The 25,527-nt window shown below is 38.6% G+C and overlaps 1 protein-coding gene across 1 annotated transcript in view; it reads left to right on the top strand.

The window, feature by feature from the left end:
- Positions 1-19,560: 19,560 nt before the first annotated feature.
- Positions 19,561-25,527, top strand: part of GALNT14 (polypeptide N-acetylgalactosaminyltransferase 14) — a 299,110-nt gene continuing 293,143 nt past the window's right edge. The window contains exon 1 of the mRNA XM_014053318.2: positions 19,561-19,919. Coding sequence (XP_013908793.1) covers positions 19,791-19,919 — 129 coding nt within the window. The 5' untranslated portion in view covers positions 19,561-19,790. The remainder of the gene's footprint in view (positions 19,920-25,527) is intronic.

Below are 25,527 nucleotides of genomic sequence, written 5' to 3' on the forward strand. Positions count from 1 at the left end.
TGCAGGAGATGTGTGCACATGTGCAGAAAGGGATGGGGTGCATGTGTGGGGTCACACGTGCATTCACGGGAGGGAGGGGAGCATGGTGGGGTCATGTGTGCATGCAGGGGCGCCGCACATTTATTACATTATGGGAGTGAGTGGATGTGCTAGGGATGGGTTGCTGCCAGCATTACTGCCGGTTTGGTGCACATGCGCAGTTGCCTGTAAATAGGTCTCCATATGCACAGAACATTTAAAAATGCCAAAAAAAAAAAAAAAACCCACACCTTGGCATGGCGACCAGGGAACCAGTTCAGGAAAGCCTGCCATTTCTACCAGTTCATCGACCTAGTCACAATTTCCACTACCAGTTTGCCCGAACTGGTGCGAACCGGTGGCAACTCACCTCTGGTGCGCACATTGAATTATGGGTGCGCACGTTCCCATATTTTTGGCATGCGATGGCTAACAAAAAGGTTAGCCATCACTCCTTATAGGATTGAGGAAAGCTACTACTCATGTTTGATATATCACCTCTGGTCAGATTCAGCAAACTTCTAAATACCATATCCTGGGAAATGACATAAGAAGAAATGTATTGACCTGCTCAAATGCCTTCTAAGAAGAGGAAGCAATTGCCCATTGTAAGAAATAAGATGCTAGACATTGGTCTGATATGGCAATACTTGACTTACAGCCTTAACTCTATATTTAATATTCATACCATAACCTTAAGAATGAACAAGTGGTCTATTACATCCTACCTGGCCTATGAACCTCCTGGCAGCATATAGGAAACACAGTGAAATATGAGGTGGACTTATGGTTGGATTTCAGGGCTGTTCTTATATAGTTTACAGATGTTTCAAGACTTCTGGGCTTGTCTTGAGAGTGAGATGACTTGAGGTTGCTCTGTTGCAAAATGTCAGTCATAAGTCACTGCTAACAAGAACCTGTATCAGATACCACTAAAGTTCAATAGAAGAAAATCCTTTTTTACACAAAGGTAACACAAAATAAAGGCAGAAATGTACTCTTAAATTATCATATTTTCTTTGTTTGTTTATTTAGGAACAATATTTTTATAAAGCAGATTTTTTAAAATTATTTTTTCCCTTCTACAACACCTCTCTCTCTCTCTCTCTCTCTCTCTCTCTCTCTCTCTCTCTCTCTCTCTCTCTCTCTCTCTCTCTCTCTCTCTCTCTCTCTCTCTCTCTATATATATATATATATATATATATATATATATATACACACACACACATATATATATGTGTGTGTGTGTGTATATATGTGTGTGTGTGTGTGTGTGTATATAGCTTTTCAGCTTAATTAATTTTATTTATTTATTATTTATTAATTTTATTCTTGTTCCAAATTAACTGATATTCCGATTCTTTTTTATCTTTTAATTTCAGTGTTAATTTGTCTATCTCTGCACAATCCAAAGTTTTTTTTAATCACTAATTTGTCCAAGGTGGTATTATTTTGTTTCCAGCATTGGGCAAATACTATTCTAGCTGTAGTTAGTAGATGTGTTAATATGTACTTAATTTTCTTTGTATATTTCCCTTTGATTATTCCCAGCAGAAAGATTTTGGGTTTGTATTTTATCTGTTCTCCTGTAATTTCTTGCACCCATTTCCAAATTTTTTACAGTTCCAGCAGGTCGGCTTCATGTTTGGGTACATTTTAGCCAATCTTGTTGGTGGTAAATGCCAACAATAAAACATTTTGTACATATTTTCTTTAAGTGCTGCTGATCATGTTAGTTTATAATTTGTGTTCCAAATTCTTTCCCAATCCACTAGATCTATGTTGTAACCAAAGTTTTTCGCCCACGCTATCATGCAAACTTTAACTTTTTCTTCTTCTAATGTTACTTCTAATAAATATTTGTAAATTTTCGTTATGAATTTATTTTCCGGGAACAATATTTTTAACCCACCCTAATTCCAGAAGACTTTGGGTGGCATGCACTAGAAACGAAAAATAGAAAATGAGCATAATAAAAATCCTCTAATCTACATGCCTATGATAGATGCCCTTAGTGGAAATTAGCTGGGACTAACACACAGTTGAAATAAGTCTATTAAAGGCATGAGGTTAAGTGAACTGGGTGAATGGGTGTCTTCACTGTGGTTATATGGATTGCTTTGGATGCAATGTTTTAATTGCTCTTTTTTGTTCTTTTGTAAAAAAAATTGTTAGTTGTTAACTAACCGGATTTTTCATGGTGGGTGAGTGACTGTATAAATTGGTTGCTTGACTGACTAATGAACGAACAGCTCTTTAAGTTGTTTGGAAAAAAATCTTCTTGTGCCTCATGGTATCCCTCCCGGATTCAGTAATTCCTGATAGAGGGTGGCCTATTCATTGTAGTGGTCCAAGATTTCTCTGGTCTGAAGTTTCACAAGGTAGTGCTAGGATCATGGCAACAGTCGGCTGTTAATGCTGTCCTGGGTTTTGGTGAGTTGGGTGGTCATGTATAAACTAATAAATAAACAAATACAGATCTGTCTTCAGATCTTTGGATTTTACGAAGCAGGGTAGAAAACGTATTGATGCTTTTGAAATTTGGCTCAATATTTCTCATCTGAGAATATCTTAGATAATGAAGAAAAAAAACAATCATTAAACAAATTGACCCAGAGTTTCTATTTCACCTGAGATATAAATGACGAGGCTCAAATTTATTAATTTAATTATTTATTAGAATTTTTTTACCCCATCTAGTTTTATAAATAACTCTAGGTGTGAATTTACATAATACTCTTCCCTCTTCCCATTTTCCCCACAACAAGAAACTGATAAAGTGGGTTGAGCTGAGAGAAAGTGGGTGACTCAAGGTCACCCAGCCAGAGTTCCATGCAGAGGTTTTTTCACAGTCTTTTACTTGCTAGGCCAGCATCTTAACCACCACATTGAACTGGCTCTCATTATTTAATTATCTCATTATCATACTTCAGGCATATTATGTGATGTTTTAGCTCTCTGGAGAAAGCTGTAATGCTAGAAAAAAGGAAAGAGGAGAAGAAGATAACCAGCAGCAAGATAGTTGGACTCAATTACAGAGTAATCAGCGCACAACTGGAAAACTTGAAGGATCAAGTTTGGGAAAGATTTGATGGCACATAATCAGCATCTTCAGATCACACTGTATCTATTCCAGACTAAAGGCTACTTTTAACAATTATCATTGAATGCTATGATCAATTCTGGTAAGTTTGCCATGGCAATCATGAACTCATGAGCTGCAGGATATGATGGTTGAAATGAAGAAAGATCAAAAGCTATAGGAATTTCAACCTCAGCCTCAAGGATAGGATTGCCTTTAATGTTACTTAAGTCTTAAACCAAGAGCATAATTAAATCATAGTGTTGTAGAAATTCTCCAGACAAACATTTATCTGACAGGTCATTGGGATCACCTACAGATTATTAGGGTCTTTATCATTAAATATTTGGGCAATATGTAGGCCTATTAAATAACATATCCTCTTTTTCATTTTTTTAAATGAATTACATTTCCTCAGAATTTAAGTTGTTAATTAACTAGAGATGTCAACAAGGAAAAGTTTGCTGAATTAAAAAGTAGGACAATATTTTAATTATGAGACAAAAACAATGACAAGCAAACTATAATGAGAAACCTTTCCCAATAGCTATGGTGAAAATAAGAAAATATATGAATGTTCAGGAAATACCTATTCACTTTAAATGGATTTAGAAACATCATTACAGAAAAAACTGGCTAATTATGGAACCTAATCTTTTGTATTATCACTGAGAACTCCTGGAGAAAATTTCATGAGTAGATGACTGGAGAAAGCCATATGTAATTTTTATATTCATAAAAGGAAACATAAAAGAAAAAAAAATCAGAGAATTAAAGAGAAGTTATTTTGCCAATGATACCTTGGAGGATTCTAGAGAGAAGATAAAGATTTTGATATAGAAGTATCTCAAAAATAATATAACGATTGTTAAAGTCAGCACAGAGTTATGAAGCTAAGCTAACCTTTTCGTATTTATTGATTTTCTCCTTTCTTAGTAAATTGTCGGAATGTCATAGTTTGGTTTCAGCATAGTTAGCTTGAAGAGCAGCTATTTGTAGCTCCTCATTCATTGGATGGAGCCCTTTATCCTTCAATTTCTATTGAAGACTTAGATGAAAAGGACAGAGTGAATGCTTATCAGCTATGCAAATGATACAAAATGGATGGGATCCCAAAAGCAATAGCACTTAGATTTATATACCCCTTCATAGTGCTTTACAGTCGTCTCTAAGCAGTTTACAGAGTCAGCATATTGCTCCCAAAAATTCCTCATTTTACTGACCTCAGAAGGATTGAAGGCTGAGTCAGCTTTGAGCTGAACTAAGAATCGAACTGCTGGCAGTTGGCAGAATTAGCCTATAGTACAGTAGTCTAACCACTGTGCCACCACGGTTCTTCAATAGTCTTGAAAACAAAAATAAAGTTGAAGATTAACTTGAAAATGTAAAGAAAAAATTATGCATTAAGGAGATAGAAATCAGATGCATGGGTATAGAAAGGGATATCTGACTTGTAATAGTACTTGTAAAAAATTAATTACAAACTGAACAAGTCAGTGGTGCGATGTGTTTATAAAAAAGACAAATGTAATTTTAGCTGCATCAACAGAAGCACAGTTTCTACAGAAACCATAATTCCGCTTTATTCTTAGTCAAACTCTGTCTGGCATATTGTATGCAGTTTTGGATACCACACTTTATGAAGGATTCAGATAAAACAGAATGAATTCAGGAAAGAGTAACAACAACGATTAGAGCAATATAAAATAAATACAATGAGAATTTTGAAGAGTTGTAATGTTTATTCTTGAAAAAAAGTACAGAGAGAGTATATAAAAGATATTCTGATAAGTACCTGAAAAAAATGTTACATGGCAGAAAACAGCCCAACATGTCTCTACTATCTTAGAAGGAATATGGGTATTTAAGTTCCATTTGAATGTTAGCACAATGCTCCATTTCAACACTTGAGCTACTTATTCAGGATACTGGTTGGCTTGCTTTCACAGAATTTGTTTTGAGAGGTGGACAGAAATCTGTTATGCTTGCTTTAAAACTGAATTCTATGCAAGCAAGAGAATTAAACTTGTTGGCTTAAATGGTCTCTTCCAACTGTATGATTTCCTGAATTTTTCCATTTTCTGTTTGATGATTTCTAATGCTAATGCCAGATAAGATCACAACAGCTCAAGCAGAAATTAAAGTCTTCCAAATGCATTACATTTAAATCACTGATGTTGTTTGCTGTTTGGTGCTTTAGATATAAAGCAAGCAAGCTAGTTAGCCTTACCAAAGAAGAAAAGACAGGAGATTTCTATTAAAATACATTTTATAATGATCTGTTTTAGTAGGTACGATGCCCATTTAGAAAAGCCTTAAAAATATATAGGATATTTTGAGAAAAGAAGTAGAATATGCCCTCTCAGATCAGAAAAAGTTTGCATTCTATTACACCAACTGCAGGAAAATTGACTCAGAAATAAACTGTATTATCACAGCATACCTGTTCTTCAGCTCCCACCAGAAAATATAAGGAAATAATCAAAAGAAAGATGACATGTCTCTTGCTTGTCACCTTTGCTCTACCGTTCAGCAGATAATTTTAAGAAAAGAGAAGCTCACATCCAACAACACCAGTAGAGCCTGACTGCAGGTTTGATTCACTAGTCTTCAGATTTACCTTTTGATAAGCCTCCAATCAAGACATTCCACAATTAATATATCAGCTAATTATGGAAACTGTGACTATGTGCCCATTCTTTTCATAAATGAACATTCCATTGCTCTAATAGGGAGTTAATCCAGTGCTTTAAGTTCCTTCACTAGCTCCAAGACAGGAGCTCATTGGACCAGCTCATGGATACCTCATGAACAGATTTCCTAAATCAAAGACCAAAAAAATAGAAAAAGATGAAATTATAGTTTCATTCAATGGCACAGTACTTTTTACACACATAAAGCCAGAACTAGCAAAAGAACCCAGAAATGCAGCACTACACAAGTCACCAAACCAGAGGTGGTATTCACCAAGTTCTGACCAGTTCTGGAGAACCAGTAGCGGAAATTTTGAGTAGTTCAGAGAACCGGTAAATACCACCTGTGACTGGTCCCGCCCCCATCTATTCTCTGCCTCCCAAGTCCCAGCTGATCAGGAGGAAATGGAGATTTTACAGTATCCTTCCCCTGCCACGCCCACCAAGCCATGCTCACCAAGCCATGCCATGTCCACCAAGCCATGCCCACAGAACCGGTAGTAAACAAAATTGAATTTCACCACTGTTAGAAACACTCTCTCACACACAACCAAAACTATGTACCCAAAATATAAATTATTTTGTTGTAATAAAAAAGCAAGAATTAGAGAAGACACAATAACATTTTCAAAGGAATAAAATTAATAAGGGAAGAAGAAAACCTTAAACATACTCTGAGGTTATTTTTCAGTTATCAGTTTTATTTCAAATACATTCATTCAGAGGCTATTTCAGTTACCGGTACCGTTGCTATCAATATCAAAAGCATTATTGTTGTCATGAGGTGATAGCAACCAAGGCAAGATTAAATTTATGACCATGTATTCCAACCGTCTGCAATTATTATGGTTCAATCATCACCACGAATTCTAAATACAAGTTGATGACTTTATTGAAGTAATGAGGTATTATACTTTTTAAAGATTGGCAAAATCTTTAAACCAAATAAAGAAGCAAGGCAGATGAGGTATAGAAAGCCTTTAGCATTTATGGGACTCAAATTTGTTTCTCATTTTTATAGGAGATGGACTTTTAAAATAAATAACCTGAGTGCAGAAATTTAGGTGAGGGACTGATAAAAAGGACTTACAATATTTTAAAGGGAAAACACTGAATTATTTAATATCTTTGAAACCTTTGCAATTTATAAGAAAAAGTTGGCATTTGCCAAAGGGTTTCTCCAGGGACTCATGTAGTTTCTTGATTCTATTTCTTCCAAATATAGCACAACAACGTAGTCAAAATAAACATCTCTGGAAAATCCATGTTTGAGCAAGTGAAGAAAATCACAATGCTTAATAGAAGGTATGAATTTGTTCAGCTGACTTATGGAAATTTCAGATTTCATTTTGTTTAATAATGCACATAAGTATGGAATTACTTACCACCATGCATGATATCATGCGTATGGAAGAAGACTGGAAGGCAAAAGAAATACTGATGAAATTTCACAAAGCCTTACTGTACATATCCATGGAAGGTTTTTTTGCTAGCAACTGGTATGTCACAAATCATGATCATGTCATTGCAGGATGCCATGATGGTCATAAGGGTGACTGGTTGCCAAGCACCCAACATGGGATCATGTTACCATAAGGGGTAGGGGGGACACAGAGCAGTGCAATAATTTACAGTGGGTGGGGAGGGTGCTTTATGCACCATACCATAGATGCAATGGAATGTGCATCTTCAAGCAGAATAGGGAGATGATTTTGCCAACTAAGAACTTTACCAGAAGAAAGCTTGGATCAAGAGACTGCATAGTTCTGAACTGAAGGGAGGAGAGAGGAAAGAGATTCAAGGCAACCACTGGAATCTCTCGAGAGAAATCTAGTAACTTAGAAAGTTATAGCTTTAATTTGGCAAGATGCTGTCTATTAGGTGTCAGTAAATAAAGAACTGGACTCAATTGGATCTCACTGTCTCATCCCCAGGCTATCTCTTGCATAGTTTTTGTAAATATGATGTCATTAAGTGACTGGTGATAAGGCAAAGACTACCTGTATTGGAAAGACTCCTGGCAATTTACAATGTAAAAAAATAAAATCAGTGGAACAAAAGTATGCTCATTCATAAAACTCTTAAACCATCAAGATTCTCTTGATAACTACACTGAAAATAAACACAAATCTTCTCATAAGGATTATTGTAGGCAGTAAAGCCTTCACGAGGAAATTCCAATGACTGCCAAATATCAATTTGGTATCTATAGTAGAATTAAGCTTTAACTTATTACACGTTTTTGTTCCTACATGTGCCATTTAAAAGTCTTGAAACCACTCTCTTTTGGACAAAAGGGATGTTTCCTACCTATTGCTTGTTTCACTAACAAACTAGTCTGTTTTCAGGCTGCTTGTGGCATTTGTCTTTCACATGGGAGAGCTGTCTTTCATCAGCTTTCCCAATACATATTATTGTCTTTCATCAGCTCTCCCAATACATATTATTAAAATAAACAAACAAAAATTTATTTAGTAACCAAATTTATATAGCCACCTATCTCACATGAATTAACTCTGGGCAGCGTACAAAAAACATTAACATACATTATTAAATTCACTGCCAAAAACTTGTCAAAACTGCACTCTTGAGCACCAAAGAAAGAGTTCCACCTAAATCTCCGCATATGCCATACAGATGTAGCTGCAATAAAGAAATATTGTTTTCTGTTGCCACCCATCTCCATGAAATGCCTTTACTGGGAATGGGAACCCTTTAATACTCTCATTTGAACTGAGTGAATCAGACAGATTGGTCTGTTTAGGAGATACCTGGAAGCCAAATCGTAAAGCATTTATTGGTTAAAACCAGCTCTAGGAATTGCACACAGTAGTATGTTCAGAGCCAATGCAGTGCCTCCAAAATCAGTGTTATTTAGCTATAGCAGCTGTCATACATCAGCAAGCAGGATGCTGTAGTTTGCATGAATTGGAGCTTCTGGATAGTCTTCAAAAGCAAAGCCATGTAAAGTATACTGCGGTGGTCTTTCTTAGAGGTATGGAGATATTTGTTACAGTTGTCAAGCTTTCTTGCTCAAAACAGGATTGCAATGGGCCCACTAGCCAAATTTTAGCTAAGACTTCCCTACTTACAGCGTCCATCCTACAAATCTAGAGAAGCTTTAAATCAACTAATGCATACACACTATATCCTATCTTTTTTCTGGAACTTCATTAGTGCTTGATCGTGAGATATCCTTTTATTTGTTTTTACTTATAAGGCTAAACTTTAAAGTTTAATATCCACAAAATTCTTATCCAGCAATCTAGACCGAACAGAGAATAATAAATTGAGCATAGTAACAGATCAGTTCCTAGTACAATCCAATATTGGAATAGGAATAATTTGAAGGTAAAATTGTACTTTGGGGAGTTATTTGAAATGAGTTCAGAATTGGCAGTCAGCTACAAAGAAGAAGGTATCTGTGTCTAGATCATCCCTCCATGAATCCTTTTATTAATAGACATAGAGTTCTTTCAAGGTAGAATTGAAAACAATTGTCCCAAGGGGAAAAGGAAAACAGCATGATGAAATATGTTTCCTAAACCTGAGTCCAAACAGATATATTTTTTCCTCATGATTCTTCTAGAGCTGAATTGCTAAGCATAAGAGATAGGGTTTCTGTTAGCCTGAACAACAAATGAGGCAATCACATGCCGATTTTGTCTAAGCCCAACCCATGGAATCAATTTGTAGTTCAGTGGGTCACTGTAAACCCATAACGTTTAGGTTAGTTTAATTATTCCTAGTTATCCTTGGGTAAGAGTAGCTTATGCATCCAACCAGTACTTCAGGTGACTGATGATGGTAAGCGATGTTGAAAACTGCTGGAGGTAATTTCTTGTTTTAGTTTCACATCCAGCACATTCTCCATTAATCCATTCCTGCATGCAAATCAGAGTAAGCAGATGCACCGCTCTGTTCAGCTAGCAAAAATAGCTTGATGTTTATTATTAAAGATTAGCAAAACATAAAAATAAAAACTAGAGGGAAAATAGGACACACACAGACAGATGAACTGCAACGGAAGAAATGGATGGCAAAAGAAATTAAACTCGGACCTTTTACAGCCCACTGGAAATACTGTAATTTTGTAATTAGCATGCTCGTTTCCCAAAGGGAGGACTTTAACCCTTTCATGTACATAATGGTAACAGACTCAACAGAACCTTATTTATTCTACATTTGGTGGGTGAGAATGATGTGTCCAACAAGTGGCAGGAAAACAATTGGAAAAGTGCTGCAGACCTCATGCGAACGTGATACCTGTTTGCAATTTATTAAAGCTGTCTAAAAAAGCTGTTACTGCTTCAAGGGCTGCATTAATTTCAAGGAGAAGAGTGCTTAAATCAGCAATATATACATATATATTTCCAGATTTGTGCATAAACCTGAACAAAAGTCAGGCTTGCTTTAACAAAGAGCAGAAAGCCCCTTTCTTGCTTGAGTTCTTAAGCACTCTGGAATCATTTTTCAAACAGCCATCCTAAATAACTTGGAGCTTTTATGATGTATAAATCTGTTGAATTTGAGCTACCTGCTTCTCCCCTGTTAAACGGTGTCCTGAACTTTTGCTCCAAATTCCTGCTCAGGTGGTGTCTGTGATTATGACTGCAGGTTTCTTTTGCCTGGAATTTGGAACCCTTTCAAGCTGCCTGCATAGCAAAGCTTTTAAAAATGGCAAGCACTGCTGCCATTAGCAACTGGAATCATTTTATCCTTTAATAATGGACATAGGTCAAGTCATTGTTCAAACTGCTTGAAAAGTCTCTATGAAAAAGGTTAGTTTCCCCTGCCTAAATCAGTGCCATGGACAATTCCTTCCACTGAAATCTCCCTTGAGCCACAAAATGAAACAGAAGTTCTACCAAGAGATACAATTTTGTTTTAATAAATCCAGAATAGAATGAAAAATAAAACGATTACTTTTTACCCGTTTCATGGGAATAGCAACATTAGAAAACAAAGAAACCCCAATTATTTGCTCACTGAAATATTCTGTCTTAAAAGAATGAACAAATCCAATTTCAAGAACTTTTCAGGGAGCTACAGTAAATTGGAGATTGAGGTCTGCTGGCCAAAGCAACAGATAAAATCATATTTCAGACGTATGGGTGCATCAATAACTAATGTGATCTTTCAGATGATGGATATGTACAGTAAGGCTTTGTGAAATTTCATCAGTATTTCTTTTGCCTTCCATTCTTCTTCCACACCCCTAGATATTGTTATAAGTTTTGTCTGAGGAAGCATCCTCACATTTTCTTTAAACTGAGCTATATGCAATGCATTTTTGTATCTGATCCATTTCAAGGATCTACAAGAACAATGGTACTTTAAACTTTAAAGTAATTGGGATGACATTTCTTTTCATTTTGCACCCCAAAGACTAACTGCTCTCCCCTTTTTTCTGAAGTTCAGTAGATGCTGCCTTTCCTAACAACAGATCAGAATTCAGCACAGGTAAGAGCAATTGCCTTTTTCATTCATTTTATGTAGATTTAAATGGCCTTCTACAAACTAGGAAAGAATGGATAACCTCATTCTGATGATGAGAAATAAATCACTGCAAATTTATTAGAATTGCTAGGACCTTGTCAATATCTCTTTTTTCACAGCAGAGGGAGATGTTTCTCAAAGTAGCAAGGCAGCATCTTTTGATTGCATTTTTGTCAGAAAAGCTATATTTATTATCTTACTTGTAATTTAATTTGTATTGTATTTACCTTACTGTTTTGTTCCTTGGCTCTGAATTTTTTAATTTTCAATAAAGATTTAAAAGAGGCAAAGTTTTAATCTCATCTTGGGTTGTAATATGCTACAAGTCTCTTTATTGTTATTTGTATATTAAAAATACACAAATTTAATCTTAGACTAAAGTTTAAACTTACTTAAAAAAAACTTTTGCCTATATTTTTACTCCTGTAGAGCATGCATAATATTAAAACTTAATTTAACTCTGTTTGACTTAACTTTCAAATAGAGATATTCAGGACCAGGCACTTAATATAATCTTCTCTGCAAAGTTTCAACTAGAATAATTTGTGAATACAATATCACTGCAACACATATGCTGGATATTAAACAAAGCGTGCTGGATATTAATGAATGCAGTAAATTTTTACTATGTACACATTTGCTGGTTGTAACATTACTGGACACTTTATATACACTACCCATATATTTTTCATGGTCTGAAATGAATTTTGACTTTAATGCCTTGTAATTAGTTCAGTCTATTAGCAAAATAAAAAAAAAAAAACAAGGAGCTGTAGAAGTTCCAATATTATGGTACTGCCAACTTCTGTCTTCCCTGCATAACACTAACATTGTTCATGTTAGATAGGATTGACGGGTTGCAAAGTTCCAGAATGCCTAGCAATGTTTATCTCCCAAATAAAATACTGTCTAATTCAAATGTGGATATATTATATCATGTCAGCAATGTATGAATGCTGTACAGTCAAGTCAATGGTTGCACATGTAAGGTAGGTATTGTGGCCCAACAGGAGCCATTGGAGCTGCCAATGGACTCCAATAGCGAGGAACCCAATGAGTCTGCTATGGAAGATGTGGAGGACCCTAGGCAGGGTTCAGACTCCGAGTAGGGACCAGAGAGGCTGGTTGGCCACCAGGAGGAGCCTGAGGCATGGAGTTTGTCCCTGATGCCAGGCAACGAAGGATAGAGAAACGGAGGCAGCAGTTACGGAAACAAACTCATAATCAAGCCCAGGGGGGTTGTGGCTTGGCCCCTCCCGAGAGAGTATATAAGAAGAGACTTTGGGAGGAGTCCTTTTGCAGGACACAACCATTTGCAGTAATCTGGAGAACTCTTTGTCTGGTCTGCCTTGTGTTCCCATGTCTGTTGGAGTCTGGGTTGCTGCCAATGTCTTGCCAGTGAGTCGTGTCTGGGCTTTCAGCCAACAGGATTATAATTGCTGTGAATAAAGAGTGGCAAATAGCTAAGCCTATGTCTGCGTTCTTTACCGGACCAGGGGAGGCAGCAGAACAGGTAGGTATGGCTGAGTTGCACAAAATATGATGAGGATTGATCTCTTTCTTCAAATAGGTTTACTTTAAAACCAGTAAGTATGCAAAAGAGCAGCAAGAGTTACCATGTTTTCTTCACAACAAGCCACCTATACCATTAATAGGTGTGTGTCAAGAAACTGAAGATAACACTGTAGTTCTGAGCCATACTAGCTAGATTTCTATCTGGTAGGTTTCAGAAGACTATCTAGAGCAGAGGTGTCAAACTCACAATGGCATGTTGTCATATGACGGATCACAACTTTCTTCATTTGCTAAACTGGGTGTGGGCATGACCAGCACATGATGCATGCATCCCATGGGCTGTGGATTTGAAACCCCTGATCTAGAGGGTAAGAAATCTGCTAGTTGTCTATCTCTGCGATATAAGAAATTATTTAATGAAATTTGTTAACCATAGTGTTGAAGTAAGCATTCTTGGAAGGATTCTTAAACTATAAACCATAGATAATAAAGCACAATGGCTGGTTAATGCAACATGCTAGCTAAAGCCAAACAAAGAACACATTACTTAATCAATAAAGGAGCATATGTGTAGCTCAGGATTGAAATGAGGGGTTCTTGGTGCTCTCTGATTTGGGTTGTTTTTTGCAGATATTTCATTTTCAAACTAGGTAACGCCACCAGTGCTAGTTATTAACACACTAACACTGATGTTATCTAATTTGGATAATGAAATATCTCAAAGAAAACAACCAAGCTCAGAGAGCACCAAGCACCCTTCATATTGCTTAATATGTATCCAGTTAGGATGATACAGTGTTAAATTTTTCCTTTGGCTTTGCATTTCTCTAAGTGAATTTGGATCAGTCATTATTTTTAATCTAAGTCATTTCACAGGCCTGTCATATGAATAATATTGGAGAGAAAGAAAGAAGCATTTTATATTCTCAAGCTCCTTTTAGGAAAGGTGAAATAAAAATATAATTGATATAGATAAGCATCTGTCAAAAGCTGTTATGATGTCAATAATATGAATGATTATTATTGTGTGCAATTATGAACTGTGTAATTATTTATATGATGACCTTGTAACCCCATGGCATTTGCTTACCCTGACCAATGCTCATATAATACATTTCCTAAGGTATGTACTAGTCTAACTCAGTATACAGGAGAGCTTCCTGATCCCCATTTACATTTGTTTATCTCTAATAATGTAAATTTTAATGGCCTGTTCTAAACATAAAATAGATTTTTATGGATTGCATTCTTGGAAGTATTATAACCATCAGCCCAAATCAATCCATTGTATGACAAAGGCCCTTCAGACTCTATTTTTGTCATGCCAGGGCCATGGTGCTATCTCTCTCACCTTTCATAGGTAGGTAGGGAGGGATGTACCAATCTATTTAAAGAGGCACAAAATAAAGCCAGGGATTTCTGGAAAAAGCAACGCGGTTATGTTGGTCTGCTCCTTTGCATGCAGAAATATTTCATGCAAGTTTCAGCCAGCCTCTTTCGGGGGTGGCTGTGCTTATGCCAAATTTTTGAATTCAGCAGGACTAAATCCTCTGCCAAAGCAATTGCCAGAAAATTTTGTGAATCATGCAGATCATTTGGCTTTAGCAAACTGGCAATGCTTCATACCTACACAAGCAGTTCAACCACATCTTACTGTGTTTCATACTGTAGCTCAAGGACCTGCACACAACCTTTTTCCAACTGGTGTTGCTGCAGTGTTTCTTAATAGTTTTGAAGAAGAGCAAAGGAATTGATGAGATGTAATTGGGTCTCATCCACATGCTTAGCTTGTGTGAGTCTGCTCTACTGCCTCCTGCAGTGAAGTGTCATCTGTCATTTTTTTCTTTTCATTTTTCTTTTCTTGTTGATATGGTATGCTAACTGAATCTAGTCTCCCTCCACGCTAAACCACGGAAAAAGAGCAGAGCTGGCATATCTCCTTTTGCGATAGCTAATGAACTTTTTAGGCCTTTACTCTAAGCACTTGCCATGTATAATCTGGAAACCCAGTTTATGCTAGAAAAACAAAGAATGGGATTGTGGGGAATGAAAATAGTCAATAAACAAGAAGCAAATGAGGCAAAGTAGTGGTAGAAAGGATGTATAGAATGTTTGCAATGGACATCATGGCTTCATCATAGTTCTGTCTCTGCCTTCATTGGTTTATGAACCATTTGAGCTTTTTGTGGGCTTTCATTCTCTAGTCCATGGATGTCAAACTTGCAGCATCTGTTGCTGTCACATGATGTTTTGTGATGTTTTTCCTATTTGTTGAGCTCGGGGTGGGTGTGGCCCGTGCATGACGCATCTGGCCTGCAGGCCGCCAGTTTGACACCCCTGCTCTAGTCAACCTGCTAGTATAAAAAGCTCACATCTGCTTCAGTTTCTAATTTATTCACTGACACAATTTCCTATGAGAAAAGTTTTGTTCTCATGATACTTGCAATACTGTAGGTGTAAAAAGGATATTTTGAAATACGACCATATTACAGTTATTTGATTTTTTAAAACTTGAAAATGTGACACTTTATCAGACAGAGGTTTAAAGTCAACAACTGCTCCCTAAATGAACATCAAATTTCTGTTAATTTAGTGAACTTGAATTCCAGACAGGGCCATTTGATTTTAATCAAAGGTAAAATAAAAACTCAAGATAGTTTATTCAAATAACACATAATAATGTCTGCCTTTGCTACAACATTCTGCAACTGTTAGAAATCAAACTCAACAGTCAAACTTGGAACTATTAGGAGACACAGAGAGAAATACAATAAAGTATATTTTGAATATAAAATGCGTTGTGTCTCTCAGTAGAAATTAATACTTGGCTATAACTTTTATTGTGAAAAAGTTCTGAATGACAATTACAAGTGCAGTCAAACCTATTGTAGGATCATCACACATTTTGTTGTAATGTTTAATTGTACTGAAATTAACACCAGGTTGTAAATAATTGCAAGCTTGTTTATATGAGTTTAATGATAAAAATCAGTCCAGAACAAAATAGCAATGCTTATGGAAAAAATATAATGTTGCCTCTTTGCATTCTTTCAGAATTCCATTTCTGTTTGGAATTAAGTTTCTAGAGTAGCCATAGACATGGCCTCATGCAGTATTATGCCTGAAAGGTACCAAATGATGATGCCACAATTGTCACAAGTTATGACAAACAAAACTAATTAAAGGTGTTCCTAGCTATTGTTTAATCTAGAAAACCAGAGACTTTGATGTAGAAGTGCCTCCAAACTGCATATGTGCTCCTTCTGGGAGAACATAGTCCAAATCTGGATTATGTTAGAAATCTACCAATTTCACAACAAATACCTCCATGTTACCTGGATATACATATATATATATATATATATATATATATATATATATATATATATATATATATATATATATATATATATATATATATATATATATATATATATATATATATATATATATATATATATATATAATTTTATTATCCCTTTATTATTTAGCACAGGCAAGGTTTCAGGGATTATCTAAAGATGTTATAGAGGGAAAACATGTGTCTATCATTTCCATTTTGGAGAATATCATTGTGAGATCTGGAGTTGGACGCAAACCTAAAATACAGAATGCAGCACAATGTGTAGCAAAGCAAAATGTAAGAATGTGAGCTAACCACTTAGCGTCCTTTCTCCAAGTAGTAAAAACCCATGTTGAAACATTCCTTATTTTCGGATGATTGTCCAGCCAGTCAGGATTCTTTTTGTCCCATTGTTTTTGTGTACCTCCATAAACCACCTTCCTCATTTTCTCTAGCACTCTCAAGAGCAAAATAATATATTTTCAGGTTTCAGAAAAGTGTAGATTTGTTTTTGTCACTTGATAGAGAACCCAACAACTTCTAAAGTAGATTGACTTGGCTGTATCCAATGTACATTTCTAAAATCAAATGAACATGGTCTGGAAACATGGTCTGTTTCCCCATCCAAGGTTACTAACACAGACACTTAGCTATTAGGTGTCCCACCTATTACTATTTTTTAGGTTTTCTGGAAATAGATTTGTTCCCTGTTGAAGATTTTATTTTTAAGTGTTTGTGACAGTTCTAAAAGCTTACATCCTCCTTTCCAAATCCAGTAATTAAATTCCACCTACCTGAATTCCCCCCTGCTGTTTCAATTGAACAAATTAATCTTCATACTATATTTTAACTGTAATCGGAAATGTTAAACAGCTGTTTTTGTTAAAATAAGAGATGAAATATAAAAGCGACTGTATCTTGGGTGTGGAAAGCATGTAATTTTCTCAACAAAATATTTGGATGTTCTTTCTTTGCTTAATTTGTTTAATTTATGCATTAACAAAATCAGAAATCACCCTGTATCGTTTTTGCACAAATTTTCACAACAGCAAATAGTATTGCAGAATAGATCTACACGGAAGTAAGTAAAATAAAGTTGTGCCATGTTGCTTGGGAAAAAATGATTTTTAAGGCTTTCCCACCAATTATTTTTTTCTCAGCAATTTATTCTTTTCTAAAGCATGGAATGATAGTTCGATACCCAATATCAATTGTCTCTGCACAAACTATTATATGTGATTTCACTGTGTTTTCATTTGGTAATATTGATGAAATGTAACTTTTTTAAAAAAAATAGAGAAAAACAAAAATATCTATTGTGCTGGAATAAAGTGAGTCTTTTAACTATTCACTTTTAGGCTTGTAAAGGAAGAATTGTCTCCAGGCAAAAAAGTAAGGAAGTACCTTTAAGTTGGAAAGCATAGTTGAATTGTCCTTATAGTAGTGGATGTATCAAATGCCTTGCAGAAGTATTACAAAAATGATTAAACACAAAAGACTTCTGTGCACTGGAAATTCTAGGTATCTTCATCACAAACCAAAAAGTTATCAATTGTTGCTAGTTATTGCAGAAACATCATGAAATGTTGTTAGAAGAGACAGAAGGTAGATCCAGATTTACTAGTGCATCCCTAGATAATTTACTCTTGATGGGCTATTAGTAACTAGCTGTAGGAGCATCCTAGACCCATCTTCCTCAGCCTGCATGTTATGTGGCAACTAACTGTGCAAACTTTAGTCTAAAAGAACCAGAAGTTTTGTTGATCTTGCTGTATACACTAACCAGGATTTAAGATTTCCAATTATTTAACAATAAGAGCAACAAAGCAACCGCTCCCCCCAAATACTGTTGCTGAAATAGCAACACTAGTAATAAAATGGGTAGCTAGGATATGAAGCCCTGTTTGATTTTGGTGGTTCAAATAAAATTTCAGGCTTAAATGTCTTTAATGCTGAATAAGTGACTTTTGAGTAAAGACAAGATGCCAGGAGCTTGGAAACTGCCCGCCCCTACCTAAAAGAATTATTTCTCAAGTTGTGCCTCTTCAAGAAGTCTCTTCTTATGGTTCTTCCTTTTTCTTCAGGGACCACCAGGAGAAGATTATGCAAAGGAAGTAGTCCAGATGCAGGCAGCAACTTGCAATACTGGGCACCGCATATGCTTGGCACACCTTCCTCTTCTGTCCACACCCTCCCACCAAAGGGAAGGGAGAATCCCCCCCCCCCAACCCGCCAACCTCTCATGAAGGGAGGCATGTGAGTATTACTGCCTGACACGGAGTAAAGCCGGGAAAGTATTTTTCATACTGACTGTCCTGCCTACCCATTGGTGTAATAACGGGCAAAGGATAGACGAGGGCGGGATGAAGAAGCGGGAAAATTGCGCAACTGGAGGCTCTTCTTTCCCTCGCGCGCTTCGCCTTGAAATAACTTCAGCTGACTCGCAGCCAGGATGGGCGCCCGAGGGTTTAGACGGAATCTGACACCAACGCGCAGGGCATCCCGCTATTTGCACCCAGCTGTTCTTCGCCCCGATCCTCTGAAGCGGGGCCCGTAAATGCCAAGGAAACACCAAGTGTGCGAACGCGGTCAGCAGCCTTAGGATCGCGAGTTGTTGTGGCGCCATCAGCCAAACCGCATCTTTTCCTCATAGACGGCTCTCCTTCCCCCTCCTGTCCGAACCGGGTCGGGGGTTTTCTCCCCAAACTCGTTCCAAAGTTGCCGCCTTTTGGCCCCCAGCCCCATCCCAACTCAGGCAGCCGAGTCCGCGCCGGCCCGGAGCGAAGCCGGCCTCTCGAGCTCTCTCACCCCTCACGCTCGCTGCCAATCCAAGCCGGAGCCTCCCCCGGGGCTCAGGCGATCTCAATCCTCGCGGGGAGCCAGCAGCACGGCGGCGGCGGTGGCGACAGCTGCGGCAGCGAAGCGGAGGGCAGGAGGCGCGACAGCCCTTCCCGGCGGGCGAGCTTGACCTGGGTAAGGGATAAATAGGCAAAGCGAAGCGCGCCACCCCGCCTTGCCTGTCAATTCGGCCCGGGAGTGCGCGGTCGGCGGGGGAAGACTACTATTCCCAGGGCAGGAGGAAGAGCGGCGGACCGATCCGCGGGCGGGATTTCATCCGAAATCGGTGCCAGGAGAGGCGGGGGTAGAGACTCTCCCGCTTTATGCCAGTGGCTTGAGCCACGGAGGGATCCCTTCCCTTGGCGCCCGGGAACCCGGCAGCAGGCAGAGCCGCCGGGGGGAACTGCTCGTCTCCGATCCGCGGCTCGAAGACCCATCCGCTCCGTTTCCCCACCCCTGGCGCCTCCCCCTCCGGTTCCCTCCTCCCCTGCCCGCCAACCCCACGCGGGGAGGACGGCCCGGGACTGCCTGCCAGCGCCGTTCCCGCTCCTCTCCCTCCTCTCCTGGGCTGCTCCGGAGGGGTGGGGGAGTGGGGGGGTTACTTCGCCATGCCCCTCGCGGGGCTCGCCTGAACTCATCCCGCCGGCAGCGCTCTTGCCCGCTTCAGAGGGGCGGGAAGCGTGCCAGTCAGCTCCACAACCCCGCCCCGCCTCGCCGCTTTTCGAAAGCCAGGAGACTTTTTTTTTTCTCTTCCCCCCCTTTCCCACCTCCGCCGCTTCCCTCGCTTTTCTCCAAACTAAAGATGAGGCGGATGAGTCGAAGGCTGGCGTTGTCTGTCCTGGGGATCTTGTGGATCGCCGCTCTCCTTCTCTTTCTCGGGGCCAGGAGGAAGTTGGAAGCGGCGGGACCCGAAGGGCGGCAGACGCCAAAGGTACGTGAAGGACCCTCCTCGTCTCCTCGATGGGATGTTGGCGGGGAATAGAAGGGGCCAAACGGGACTGGGCGATACCGGCGCGAGGACAAACGGGGCTTTAACGCTGGCCGGGAACGCGCGACAGACTTCGGATCCGAGCGGCCAAGTTGGTTCGGGTACAACAAATCAGCATCTCCAAACCCACGTGGTGACCAGACACCTGCTCGTCTCTTGCTCGGGCGGAGCTTGGGTTCCCCCTTGGCGGGCTGCGGTTGCTCGGCGGAGTAGAGCCGCCTAGCTCAGATTCCCGTTAAAAAGGACGCGGGTTTCCCCGCCAAGTTTCCTTTCCTTTCCTTCTTTTTAAACCCGCGGACCAAAGTGAGAGAAAGGAGAGCGCGCTAGCCCGTTGAAAAATGGTCCCGGGTGACTTGATCGGGGGTGCCTTTGAAAGGCCGTCAGCAGCCTTTATTTACGGGGTGTGCTTTGCCTAGGTGAACCGAGCCATAATTCACGCAGTCAACACAAGTTTCTGGTTCCACTAGTAAATCATTTGGACGGGATGGTGGCTGAGTTTATGCAGCGCCCCAGGCTAAAGCGGTCTTGGCTCGAATGTGAAGAGAGGTCTGGGGAAAGTGATACTGATTTGTCTGTTGCATGTATGGGTGTATGAGTGTGGTGTTATAAATACACACACACACACACACACACACACCCCAAGGCCTTGTATGTAGAGGATCTTCTGATTCCTCTACACCCCTCCCCCACTTAACTGTCAATAGTTTGGCCCAAAGCCAATGCATAAGTGTCCTATAACACCAGATCCTAAAATGATGCTTCTGGCACCCTCAAAAGAAGGTTGTGGAATACTTGGAAGCCAAAGCATCATTCGGGAATTATATGTTTGGTCCCTTAAGTATAGTACTTGCTTGAAATAGATAGGGATGGAGATTCCATTATTTTTTCTTCCCTCCGGCTTTAGGGTATTTTCACAAGAAAATGCTAAAAGCTTTTAAATCTGAAATGAGTTCACTTCTTAACTGTGCTGCAGTTGGAAAGAAAGTGAGAGACAGTTTTAATCCAAATGGGCATTTACGGTAATTAAGAGGGATTCTATATTCAAGTTGCAGAAATGAGGTCTGTGGAAAACAAATTTCAGTGTCGTTTGTGAAAATGGCCTTAATGCCTTTAAAATGTTCTTGTTTAATAGGATAGTCAGCTTTTGTGAATGGTTACAAGAGTCTTTAAACTAGAATGGTTTAGTGTTGTTCTTGGGGACAAAGTGCACTTACTAGGTCTATAATTTGAAGATTAAATCCAGCAAAATATATGTATTTGGTTATGCTGTACAATGTTACACACACACACACACACACACACACACACACACACCATAGTGTATCTTAAGTAAAAGTTTAACTTCTGATTTACTTTCCAAATAGCAATATTCACTCAAAAACCACAATATTCTTATGGCTTTACCGCATGGCAGGACTTAACATTATTTTAAGAGTGTTTTGCAGCATAATCTTGAGTATGCTTACTTGAAGATAGATTCCACTTTGTATATTCCCTGTTCATGCTTTTTCTGAAACTAAGCCACACTAAACTTACTTCTTTCCAAGTAAGGTTTCACTGTCTCATCACACTTGTTACAAATTCTTTAAAGAATTGTATTTCTTCCAGTGGGTCTCTTCCAGGTCTTTTGCTACCTTGACGTAAACCTGTTTAATGAAGTTAAATAGATACTGGTCCAAATTGGATTTGGCAGACTTTGTACTAAAGACATTCTTAAATTTTGTGGTATTTGGCATAATTTAGTATATTTCTAGTGAAGTAACACAGAAACCCATTCCATATTTCTGTAAATAGCAGTGTTCACCACGATTGTTCCAACTTGTTATCTGTAGGTAAAGAATCATTTCTCCAACAACTGAGTAAATAGGTAGTTGTCGACTTATGGCCACAACTACTGAACTAGAATTTTCATTGTTAAGTAAGGTGGTTGTTAAGTGGCTCATGTCCAATTTTATGTTCCTTTTTGCCATGGTTGTTAAACGAATCACTGCAGTTGCTAAGTGAACAATGCAGTCATTAAGTAAATTTCCCATTGAGTTTGCATGTCACAAGACAGCTGGCAAGGTTGCAAAAGGTGATCGCATGACCCTGAGATATTGCAACCTTTGTAAATATATGCAAGTTGCCAAGCTCCCAAATTTTGATCACTTGATGTGGTATTGCTGCAACAGTTGCAAGTGCAAAGAATGTTGTAAGTCACTTTTTCCAGTGCTAGTGTAGTTTTAAATGGTTGCAAATGGTAACTCAGGACAAGTACACCATCTGCATATAGAAGAGAGTAGATAGCTTGTCTCCACAATGTATGGTTTGAAAATAAAGGACTTTGTTATCACTCATCCAATACCATTTGTAGATACTGTATATTCTTGGAAATGTGTGCATACTGTGGGTGTGAGTCACTTCTGTGTACATTGTGTAATATTTTTTTGTTTGAGACTTGAGACTTACATTTTATAAAATTATTTGTTTTAATCATGATTTGTTGAATAAGCCCAAGATGCCAGAATAGCTTATTTGCTGCTAAATTGTAAACAAATCACATTATGCCTCAGAGCAATGCATGAGCCCATTTGTTATTGTTGATCGGGACTGGCAGAATGTGTGAGCAAATAGCATTATGGTTGGAAGATTGGCTGAAAAGAACAGCTTTATATACAATATAATCTACAGTTATACGGGGCCCATTCATACAGTATATGAAGGCAGATGCCATATAATAAAAATGCATTTATCATCTGAACTGAAATTTTTAACTTTATCAGTTCAAAAGACTTTCATTTTTCCTTTGGGTGTATGGTGTCTGCTAGAGGTTACATTAGTTCTACAGATTGGTTTGGTTCCAAGCTTAATGATTGTTCAGATGTAATGATTTTGGAGAACACTGCAACCTTATATTAACTCAGAGTCCAATTTATTTTTAATAGGTGATATGACTAACCGTGTTTCTGTGCAGGTTTAAAAATGCAATAATTAAACCAGTGGGCAGTGTCTCAATCACGTTTTCCACTCATGTCACTGGCTGGGAATGTCCTGGGCAAGAAAAAGAAGCAGTTTCTTTCTTCCTTTTTTTTTTAACTGCAGCCTTCCCAGCTGTAGATGTGCTGGATTGAGGAATAAGTAAGCTTTTTTTTCTAAAAAAATTATATTTTAATACAGTATAACCTTACTGAAATTTGCATTTTTAAACAAATAGGGCAAAAAGAAGTTGATTTCAGAATCTTGAAATGTAAAAGAAATGCAGTCCCGTTTCCCGCCCCCCGCCCCCGATCTAGGCCTACAGAGCTCTGAATCCTGGTCATGAATCTCAGTTATAGTTGCAAAGATCAAGTTGACATCTTTTTTTTCTTTTTTAACAGTCTGCTCATCTCTAAGATGTATAAACAAGGAGGAAAACTCTTTTTTTCAATGTTTTGCCTACTGACTTAGGCTGGTATCGTTGAATGAGAATTTGTTTGCTTTTTAAAAATACCTGAACAGAGGTCACAAACATCTCCATAATAGTACAGAAAGAACCTGGATTTCAAAAACCTTTGACTATGGAACAATCCGAAATTTTCCCTATTGTTGGCGATAAGCACCATTCATTTCCACCATCGTGGCTGAGAATGATTGGAATTGCAGTACACTACATCTAGAGCCATGTCTCCCAACCTTTAAGATGTGTGGACCTCAACTCCCAGAATTTCCCTGCCAGCATGGTAAAATAGCTACAGAATTCTGGGAGTTCAAGCGCATCTTAAAATTGCCAAGGCTGAGAAACACTGATCTATAGCAGGGGTGTTAAACTTGATTTCATTGAGGGCCACATCAGGGTTTTGTTTGACCTCAGGGGGCTGAGTAGTCATGGCTGGGGTGGCATGGCTGGGGTGGCATGGCTGGGGTGGCATGGCCGGAATGGGCAGCTCAACAGCCTGCATCTCGCATGTGGCCCTCCTGGGCTCAGTTTTCAGCTGCAACAGCCTCCTGTAGCCCTCTGCCACTGAAAACCCTTCTGAGCTCTGTTTGTTTCTGGCAGAGGGCTGCAGGAAGTTGTCACAACTGAAAACAGAGCTCAGGAGGGCTGCACATAGCCTTTTTTGCTGGTGGAGGCACTGCGGGCCGATCCTTCGCTGTTTCTAGGGCAGCCCTGTGGGCCAGATCTAAGCACCCCACAGGGCGGATCTGGTCCCATATGAGTTTGACACCCTTGATCTAAAGTGTTCTTTCTAGAGTGTTCTAATATGGCCATGTTTTGCTTCTGATCCCCCAAAGAGCTTTCTACCATAAGATCCTTTTCTTCTCTTCTCCAGCTACAATCTTCCAAGCTGTTTAAATTCAACTTAAAAAAAAAATCATGATAGCCACAACTGTGAAAAATAAAACCCTTCAGATTTATAATTCGAGAGCTGCTTCTTCCTCTTCCTTCTCCTCTTTCGTGGAGTACGCTGAGTAGCAGACGTTTACAAGAACTCATGATGTGATGCTTTCCCCCACGGGAACAGAATCAGCACTTCAGTCTGGAGACTAACAGCAACTTAGCAGGCAATCACCCCATCAGCTGTGGGGTTGAGTTAGGCAATATCAGCTTCTCTATGGTCAGAAAAGTGCAAAGCTTTACAGAGGAAAGAACTTGCTGATAAAGCTTCAAAGTGTTTCTCAGTTTGAAACGTAAAGGCTTTTTTTAAAGCAACTGCTTGAAAGAGGCTTGATATTTGTCTTTTGTAAAACAACATGCTTGGGAGAGAAAGCATTGTAGGCACTGGAGCCTACAATGCAGTGCTCCTACCTAAGCACATTTTTGAATTTCTCCCATGTATATAAATGTTTTGCCCATCTCTTTTGGCAGGAAACAAAGGTGCAGATCTCTGGAAATTTTATCATGAAAACTAAATATGGTGATAATGGAGAGTCAGATTGAATCCACGTTTAAGAAACCTTATGTAATCTGTAAGTCACATAAAGTTGATTGGCATTTCAGGACTCCTCAGTTTGATTTGTATTCTGTTTTCCATTTTATTCAAGTACTGGTTAGAACACCCTTTTATGACTTTGATTCCTCCTATGCAAAAATGTCCATTCATTTTTGTGTCTGTTTTTAAATATTTGCATCTTTGTACTTTCTCTGATGTATACATTTTTTTTTCCTATGCTTTACAATGTTAACTTTTGTTCAGTGAGTTCTTAATGCATTCATTTTTTTTATGAACAGTTGCACATGTGAGCATTCAACAGTTTGCCTGAAAATTTGGGAAGTACCCATACTGTGAATTTTTAAAAATGGCCAAGAAGAGTTTTTTGAATCTATTTCTAGGGAAATCTTGACATTCCCATCTCTCATAAAGATTAGCATCCTGGCAGTTACTTTTCAACAGCATGGAGGTAGTCATAGGCACTACTAGCTTGCTTTGAAGCTGACCATCTTTGTATGGCTCTTTTAATGGATGAATTGCATGAAATACTTATGTAAGTTTTGTTCAAAATTGTGTCTCTTGAAACGTCTCCTTTCAGGAAGTATTACATTAAAATTATTTCAAATTATATTAGATGCACATAGATTTATTCACTTATTTAT

Source organism: Thamnophis sirtalis, unplaced genomic scaffold (genome assembly GCF_051295495.1).
Source record: "Thamnophis sirtalis isolate CommonGarterSnake01/CBP01778 unplaced genomic scaffold, rThaSir2_p1.2 scaffold_6, whole genome shotgun sequence".
Lineage (NCBI taxonomy): Eukaryota > Metazoa > Chordata > Lepidosauria > Squamata > Natricidae > Thamnophis > Thamnophis sirtalis.